At 53.2% G+C, this 8,529-nt stretch overlaps 1 protein-coding gene across 2 annotated transcripts; it reads left to right on the forward strand.

Annotated features, from left to right (window-relative positions):
• Nucleotides 1–455: 455 nt before the first annotated feature.
• On the forward strand, nucleotides 456–7,898 carry AMHR2 (anti-Mullerian hormone receptor type 2). Of its 2 annotated transcripts, XM_047065550.1 has the most exons (11): nucleotides 456–2,026; nucleotides 2,328–2,510; nucleotides 2,779–2,970; nucleotides 3,237–3,314; nucleotides 3,501–3,634; nucleotides 3,749–3,979; nucleotides 5,577–5,691; nucleotides 5,836–6,008; nucleotides 6,212–6,359; nucleotides 6,531–6,667; nucleotides 7,554–7,847. In XM_047065550.1, the coding sequence occupies exons 1-11, from the start codon at nucleotides 1,954–1,956 to the stop codon at nucleotides 7,761–7,763; spliced, it is 1,674 nt and encodes a 557-aa protein (XP_046921506.1). In that variant the 5' UTR covers nucleotides 456–1,953; the 3' UTR covers nucleotides 7,764–7,847. The 2 variants fall into 2 exon arrangements, with proteins under 2 accessions (XP_046921506.1, XP_046921505.1); XM_047065549.1 differs by having other exon boundaries at nucleotides 456–2,510; nucleotides 7,554–7,898.
• Nucleotides 7,899–8,529: the final 631 nt, after the last annotated feature.

Consider the following 8,529-nt stretch of genomic DNA (forward strand, 5'->3'; position numbering starts at 1 on the left):
GTTATTTGATCTTCAACTCCTGCCTGCCCACCTCCCCACTCCCACCCCGAGACTTATCTGATCTGGGAGCTGGTGAAGGAAGATCGCTGTAACTAAGTACAACATTCCATCTCACTGGCAGGGCCCTGCAGACTCCCAGAAGGTCGGAGGGAGGGATGGGCAGCTGTCTATCTGCCTCTGACCCTCGTCATTCCTCCAGTTGCTCTTTCACAACTACTGGAGCTTTTACTCTTTCCTTCCTTCTTCATGCAGGGTCCTCAGGAGAAAGGCTCCAGAATCAAAGAGTTGGGGCACCTGGGTGGCTCAGTCGGGTAAGGCGTCCGACTTCAGCTCAGGTCATGATCTCTCGGTTCGTGAGTTTGAGCCCCACATTGGGCTGTCTGCTGTCAGTGCAGGGCCCGCTTTGGATCCTCTGCCTCTCTCTCTGCTACTCCCCTGCTTGTTCTCATTCTTTCTTTCTCTCTCTCTCTCTCTCAAAAATAAATAAAACATTAATAAATATATTAAAAAAAAAAAAAAAAGAGTTACAGCCTCATTCCTGGTCTAAGCCAGACCATTGCCAGAAAGGGTTTCTAGGCAGCCACCAGGGGGACAGAGGCTAGGAAAACAGGGAACCGGTCCCCTCTGACTCTAATTCTCATGGGAGCCAACTGCTCACAGATGTGGAAATGATTACCTATTACTGTAATGTCTTACTCTGGGGAAGAGTCTGGTGGAGCTGGACTCCTGTCTCCTATTGCACCACAAACCATAGACTTCTTCCATCTCCATGCTGACGTTCCCACTGTATACCCTGTGCTCTCCCTTCACGTTTTACAGTCTCTGCAGTTTAGTAGATACAGGAGATGTGATACTAGTCCTCAGAGGAGGCTGGCCCTTTTTGCCCCCAGGAAGCATCCTGAGTTTCTCCTATGTCTGCTGACCTCTGGTGGCGATAGTTTGAACTGGACCCTCCTTGTCTAGTTAGTGCCTGCTGGCAGGTAATGAATGGTGTACATTCTCTCAGCCATCCAAATTCAAATATTCAAACACTGTATCAAATGGAAATATTTTTTACTGCTGAATTTTTTGTTTTCAGGCCTCATGACATAATGTAAAGAACAGAGCCTGGGCTTTGGAATCAGACTTACCTAGGTTCAGGTCCTAGCTCTATTTCCTAGCAGAGTGACCTTGGGCAAGTTACCTAAGCTTAGCTTTCTTACCTGTAAAGTGAAAATAATAATAAATAGCTCAATGGGAAAATGAGATGATTGTAAAATGCATAGCCCTAGCTGTGCCATAGCACATAGGTGCTCAATAAAAGTTTGTTACCTTCTCAATAATAGTGATTTTGTTCAGTGTATGATTCCATATGATTTTAAAATTTTTGGTAACATAAAATTTACCATTATTCCCATTTTTCAATGTGACTTTTTTAAACTCTGAGAAGTTTTATATAACTGCTTTCTGATTCTTGAGTTTGGAAACTGAGGTCAACTTTAGTATGGTCTGTGAAGCCTGCCTCTGCCCAGAGAGCTACAAATCCGAGCCCTGAAAATAAGGGTTAGAGAGATCTTGGGCACAGCCAAATGGCTCAGTTGACCTCACTCTGGTTTCCAGCCTAAGAAGGACTGACAGGATCCAGCACTTTCTTCCAGGGTCAGCAAAGGGCAGAGGTCTGAAGTCAGGCATCACAGGGTTCTCAGCTGGGCCTCCAAGACCCCCTCCTCCCACTTTGCAGAGAAAAGAGGAGGCGGCTGCAGAGAAGAGGATATGTGATTGCTTCTCTGCTCCTCCCTCTCCCTGCTTTTCCCTACACCCATCCTCTCCCCCACAGCAGCCATCTCCCCCGCAGCAACTGGAAAGAGGGAGGGGGGCGGAGTTGGGGACTGAGGGATCAGAAGACCCACAGCGTCCTGTATCTGAACGAAGCTCTTGCCGGGGGCAGCTGTGCTGGTTCATGCTCCCCTCTCCATGCTGCTTGCCTCCTCCAGCATGATGCTGGGGACTCTGGGCCTTTGGGTACTCCTCCCCATAGCTGTGCAAGGTAAGTGTCTACAGGGTGGGGCAGGGCCTTTCCACTCGCCCATTGAGGGAAAGTGGGACTTGAAGCAGCAGCCATCCCTTTGGAAGAATCAGTGGGGTGGGTGAGTGAGGGCAAAAGGTACAGCCATGTGTCCCCATGGTGGGGTCAGGTTCCAGGCCTCTGCTGACCCTGTTTCCTCCTGTGGCTTTACCATGCTGGCCCTGGGATATGAAACATGTTCTGTCCCTCCTTTTGGCTGCTGCTTTTGCCCCTGCGTTCACTCCCATCTTGAACCCTCCCCTCTCCCCACCCTGGGCCACAGCACCCCCAAGCAGGCGGACCTGTGTGTTCTTTGAGGCCCCTGGAGTGCGGGGAAGCACAAAGACACTGGGGAAGCTGCTAGATGCAGGACCAGGGCCCCCCAGGGTTATCCGCTGCCTCTACAGCCGCTGCTGTTTTGGGATCTGGAACCTGACCCAACACCAGGCACAGGTGGAGATGCAAGGTGAATGGCAAAGTATATAGCAGGTGATAGCTATGGTGGGAGACAGGTACATCCTGGGGTGGGGGGTTATAGCAGTGGGAGAGAAGGAGAAATGGAATGTGTGGAGGGAAAGAAAAGCCCATATGAGATGGAGGGGATGTCTTTGATAGAGGACGGGGTTACCCTCTCTGTTCCTAGACTCCATTATGCTCGCTCGCCCTCTCTCTCTCTCTCTCTCTCTCTCTCTCTCTTTCTCCCTTTCTCCCCTCTTGTAATTCCACCCCATCAGGATGCCGAGACAGTGATGAGCCAGACTGTGAGGCCTCCCACTGTGAGCTGAGCCCCCGAGCCCACCCTGGCCCCAGGTCCACTCTCTTCACCTGCTCCTGTGGCACTGACTTCTGCAATGCCAATTATAGCCATCTGCCTCCTCCAGGGAGCCCTGGGACTCCTGGCTCCCAGGGTCCCCAAGCTGTCCCAGGTAGCCCCTCAGGGTGCTGCGGCCTGGTGGGGGCTGGGGCCCAGGTTAGGATGAGAGGTAGAACCAGGGCCAGTTCTCACCCTACCCCCATCCTAAGTTTTCCTCCTCCTGGCCTTGAGAAGTTGGTTGCCCTGGTGACTGGGAGATAAGGGGCTTGTGACCAAGGTGGGGGTGGATCCAGAAGCAAGTTCTCTGAGGAGGGTGAGAGGAACAGAGCAGATTTGGGACAGGGCTCATCTAGGCTGCATTCTTGCCTTAATGTCCAGGCGAGTCCATCTGGATGGTGCTGGTGCTGCTGGGGCTATTCCTCCTCCTCCTGCTGCTGCTGGGCAGCATCATCTTGGGTACTAATCTACCCCATTCCTCCCTTGTGACCCCAAGTCACTGCCCCAAAGCTCTGACCCCTCTCCACGTTCCCCTGACCCCATGGTTCTGAGATCTCTACACCCTGAGCCCATTACCTCCCACAAAACCCCCTTCCCAGTCTCCATGACTGTGCACCCTGACACAAGGGCTTTTTTCTGCCCCAGCCCTGCTACGGCGAAAGGCCTGCAGAGTCCAAGGTGGCCCAGAGCCGGAGCCAGAGCCAGAGCCAGGCTCAGGCAGGGACTGGAGTGCTGAGCTGCCCGAGCTGCCTGAGCTGCCCGAGCTGTGTTTCTCCCAGGTGCCCGGGGAGGGGTGGGGGAGGGTCCTCCAGTCACCCCCAGAAGGTGGTCTGGGGAGGAAGCCCGGCCCTGCCGCTGGCTGAGACCCACCCCCGGCACCGTGTCCCCACCAGGTAATCTGGGAAGGAGGTCACACAGTGGTGTGGGCTGGGCAGCTGCAAGGCAAGCTGGTAGCCATCAAGGCCTTCTCCCTGAGGGCCGTGGCCCAGTTCCAAGCTGAGAGAGCACTATACGAACTGCCAAGCCTACAGCACGACCACATTGTCCGCTTTATCACCGCCAGCAGAGGGGGCCCTGGGCCCTTGCCCTGTGGGCCCCTGCTGGTATTGGAGCTGCACCCAAAGGTGAGGACCGAGGGACATCTCTATGTGTTTGCATGTGTGTGTATGTGGGTGCATGGCTGGATGGCAGCGGGGCCCTGCTCGTGCTTATTCTTCTTCAGACTTCTTCTTCTCCACATTAAAAATGGTTTTTTGTTTTTTTTCTTGGTTTTTTTATTACACAAGCAATACTTGCTAATGTTTTTAACTCATAAGATACAAAGAAGAGGAGATTTCAAAACGATCATATTCCCATCCTTAAAGAAAACCATTGTTAAAGAAATATCTCAAGGCACGGCCCTCCAAACTCCTTTATATATTCATTCAACAAATATGTATGAACTATATGTCACACCTCCTGTGCTAAGAAAGACATCTTAGTCCCTGCCTTTGTAGACTTTATTTTATTTTATTATGTTTTAAGCTGTTTAAATGTGTATTTATTTATATTGAGAGAAAGAGAGAGCATGAGCAGGGGAGGAACAGAGAGAGAGGGAGAGAGTGAGAATCCCAAGCAGCCTCTGGTACCATCAGCCCGGAACCAATGTGGGGCTTGAACTCATGAACCATGAGACCATGGCCTGAGCGGAAATCAAGAGTCAGGGGCTTAACTGACTGAGCCACCCAGGTGCCCCTGCCTTTGCAGATTTTAGAGAGTAGTGGGGGAGACAGAGTGGGTCAGGTAAACACAAAACTGAGTTTTGTCAAGCGCGTTACGTGCTGAGAGAGGGGGTACTGTGAGAGAAGAATAAGAGATGTGACTCGAGGGGAGGGTCACGGACGGGAAAGAGGAAGAGGAAGAGGCAGGCAAGGATCAGACCCGGCCTGGCCCTGTGGGCCTGCTAAGGACTTGGGACTTTATTAGCACCTGCAGTCCTCGATCTCTGACATCTTGAATTCTGGGAAGTCCCCTCTTTGTGCCTTAATGCCCAGCTCAAAAATCTCTGCTTTCTTGGTATTGTTTGTTTGTTTGACTTCCCTGGCACACTGATGGCACTTGGTAATGTTTGTTGAATGAGGGATGCTGTGACTCCTTTGCCTCCCAATTTCCACCTGCCCCCCACCTGCTGCTCTTCTGCCCAACAGCTGTCCCCATCGGCTGGCTATCCTATACAGGCCTGACACTTCAGGCCAGGAGGTTCACAAAAGGTACCAGTACCTAGTTTGCCTTGCCTCTTCTGTTTCTGTTTTTGTCTCAAGTCCCCAGGCAGTAGAAGGTGGTTACTAGTGAGCGACCCTAGAGTGAGACCGCTTGGGTTCAAGCTCTGGTTGTCTCTCACCAGGTGACTTCCAGCAAGTTTACCTAGCTCTCTTTCAAGCTCCTCATTGGTGAAACGTGAATCACAGGAGCACACACCTCCTAGGGTTGTTGTGAGGATTACGGGAGGGCTGACACATCGTAAGAGCTCAGACATTTGAAGTAGGGTTACTGTTTTTCCAGTCAATCTGACTGATGCACATTCTCACTCCTCCACCGCCTCTTGTCTCAGCCTGGATGGATCAGTGTGTCAGTCTGCTGGGGGAGGCAGGGGGATGTCTGTCAATTGATCTCTGCTCCCTGGGGTAGATCAGCCACCTCCAGCTTATCATGTGTCTTCCTCTTCTCTCTGCTTCTCCCTAGGGCTCCCTGTGCCACTACTTGACCCAGCACACCAGTGACTGGGGAAGTTCCATGCGGATGGCGCTGTCCCTGGCACGGGGCCTGGCATTTCTCCATGAGGAGCGCTGGCAGGATGGTGGGTGAGCTGGGAGTAGGAAGCCATGGGAATCAGGAGCCACACTGCTATGTTTCTGATTCTCCTTTAGCTAGAGATGGGAAGAACTAGGGTCAAGAGAAAGGAAGAAGATCCATACCCCTTCAACCTTGGCTTCTACCACAGGCCAATACAAACCAGGTATCGCCCACCGAGATCTGAGCAGCCAGAATGTGCTCATTCGGGAGGATGGGTCGTGTGCCATTGGAGACCTGGGCCTTGCCTTGGTGCTCCCTGGCCTCACCCAGCCTCCCACCTGGGCCCCAACTCAACCCCGAGGCCCAGCTGCCATCATGGAGGTGAGTACTCTGGATAAGGGTGAGGCCCAGAGATGATGGCAGTGTTCCTGATGAAGATGTGGCCTTTGCTGTGGCAGCAATGCGGCAGTACCTGTAGAATTTGGGACATTGCTGAGTCTAGTTGGGGGGATGTCGCGTGTACCAGTGTTGCAGCGAGGCTTGCCAGTGAGATGATTCTTGGCCCTCCATGCCTTTCCCTCTAGGCTGGCACCCAGAGGTACATGGCACCAGAGCTCTTGGACAAGACTCTGGACCTACAAGACTGGGGCACGGCCCTCCGGCAAGCCGATGTTTACTCTCTGGCTCTGCTCCTATGGGAGATCTTGAGCCGCTGCCCAGATTTGTGGCCTGGTAAGGATGAGTGTGACAGTGCCCCCTCTCCCCTCCTCTCCATGTCTCACTTGCCCATTCTAGATCCACTTGCCTCCTGACACAGGAAGCTCTGCCCTTCTCCCTCTCGGCCTTTCCACAAGGAGACACCCTAGGGCTAGCTGACACCTAGCCCCCTGTGCCTTTCCCCAGACAGCAGACCACCACCCTTCCAACTGGCCTATGAGGCAGAACTGGGCAGCACCCCTACCACCTGTGAGCTGTGGACCTTGGCGGTGGAGGAGAGAAGGCGCCCCTACATCCCATCCACCTGGCACTGCTTCACCACAGTAAGAGGCCACCTGCTGGTGGGCTGGGGACCTGGAGGGTGTGGGTCTGGGCTTCAAGGACTTGACTACCAGGACCAGCCCATCTGCTCCTGTCTCCTCTCAACTGCCACCACTCCTGGCTCATGTTCAGCTGGAGCTGAGCAAACTTGCCCTGTACCTCAGCTCATCCTCTTCTACCATAAGTCTCACACAGCCATTCCTGAGACAGGCATCTTCCTCTTGCTCAGACTTGCTTGGTCTGTCTCTCTTGTCTCCACCATCCGTAAGCCCTGTGTCCCAGTCCCCTCCTCCAGGAAGCCTACCTTGGCCTTGCTTCTGCCCTGAGCTCTGCTCCCAAAATGGCTCCACTCCTGGTACCCAGGAGCCCAACACTCCATCCAAAAATTCCTCGCCCTGTCCTACACATCTGGGTTTCTACCATGACCCAATAAAAGCCAGCCCTGGGTATAAAGGGTTAAAATAGTGGCCAAATGGTGAAATTGCAGGGTCTGTATAAATAGTTTCCTAACAGGAAGCCCCTTTCCCTGCTACCTGGTCTGAAATTTCCACTGCACAAGTATCTGTTGGGTTAAGCAGTGTTTGCCTAAGACCCTGGTTGCCTGAAAGGAAGAAGAGTAATTTCCCATCAGTGTGTTAAGTCATTAACCTGAATTAGCTTCTCAGAGGAAAAGGTGGTCCCTCTGGAAGGCACCCAAAGAACCTGTCTCATAGGAAGCAAGATGCTGAGGGCTGGGTCTCATTTGGGGCCGGGGGAGGGAGGCTCCAGGGAGGGTCAGAAGAGGAGTGTTGAGAACAGGGTAGCGGTGGGCACCTTTCAACTCTGGGGCTGGTCAGGGGGCCACTCAGGATCCCGGGATTAAACTTGCCTCCCGGTCCTTCTTGCCAGGACCCTGGTGGCCTGAGAGAGCTGCTAGAGGACTGTTGGGACGCAGACCCAGAAGCACGGCTGACAGCTGAGTGTGTACAGCAGCGCCTGGCTGCCCTGGCCCGTCCTCAGGAGGCCCGCCCCTTCCCAGAGAGCTGCACCCACGACTGCCCACCTCTCTGCCCAGAAGACTGCCTCTCACCTCCTCCCCACTGCCATTCCCCCTTGTAGGCCTCCACTGAATGTCTGCTGCTTCAGCATTCAGCAAGGCCCTGATGCCAGGAGTCCTTCTGTACCATCTCTCACCTGTAAATATGCAGTTTATGTATAACCTATGTTCATGCAAACATAAATATGGTGATCAGATGCCTGTCTGCTCTGCCTCACCACTGCCTTTCCTACTTGCCGAATGCTTGGATCCTTCTGTGGCCATCTAGTACACTGCAGTCCCGATGAGTGACTAGGGGTGGGTGTGCACAGGAAGGAGACGAAGTCAGCATTATCTCCATGTCCTGGGGCCTTCCTTCATGTGATCCTGGGGCTCCTTCTGTCTGTTGTCTTTTCTTTCTCTTCCCCAAGCCTTTATTTGGTGGGATCGCATGGCAGAGCACTGGGGAAAAAGGGGTGGATGTGATGAAATCAAATCGCTGCTCTGAAGGTGCTCAGAGAGGCACAGCTCACTTTGTGGGGCCTGCACAGGGTCCTGGGGGTGTCCTCTCCTGAGGCTTGAGTGGGAAGACCTCACAGGGCACGGGAAGCTTGGGTTTTGAATGAGTGGTTTTCCAGGAGTGGTGAGGGCAGTAGGTGTCGTGTCATGTGGTGCAGTAAGAAACCACAAGGAACCTGGGGAGCAAAAGCGCAGGGTGTGTTGTGGAGAGAGAGAGGGGAGGTTATGTGGAGATTGTAGGCAAGGCCTTGTGAGCTCTGCTGAGAAGTTCTTCCTTCATTTCTTGTGTGTGTGTGTGTGTGTGTGTGTGTGTGTGTGATTTCTAGTGGC

Source organism: Lynx rufus, unplaced genomic scaffold (genome assembly GCF_022079265.1).
Source record: "Lynx rufus isolate CCGP_SWC_20201006 ecotype Redwood Valley unplaced genomic scaffold, mLynRuf1.p SCAF_7, whole genome shotgun sequence".
Classification (NCBI taxonomy): domain Eukaryota; kingdom Metazoa; phylum Chordata; class Mammalia; order Carnivora; family Felidae; genus Lynx; species Lynx rufus.

Excerpts from the sequence above, each read along its gene's own strand:
- AMHR2 (XM_047065549.1), top strand. The coding sequence starts at position 2,162 with ATGGTGGGGTCAGGTTCCAGGCCTCTGCTGACCCTGTTTCCTCCTGTG. Across the intron at positions 2,511-2,778 it reads GGCACAGGTGGAGATGCAAG|GATGCCGAGACAGTGATGAG; the intron begins GTGAATGGCAAA and ends CCACCCCATCAG. Across the intron at positions 5,692-5,835 it reads TGAGGAGCGCTGGCAGGATG|GCCAATACAAACCAGGTATC; the intron begins GTGGGTGAGCTG and ends CTTCTACCACAG.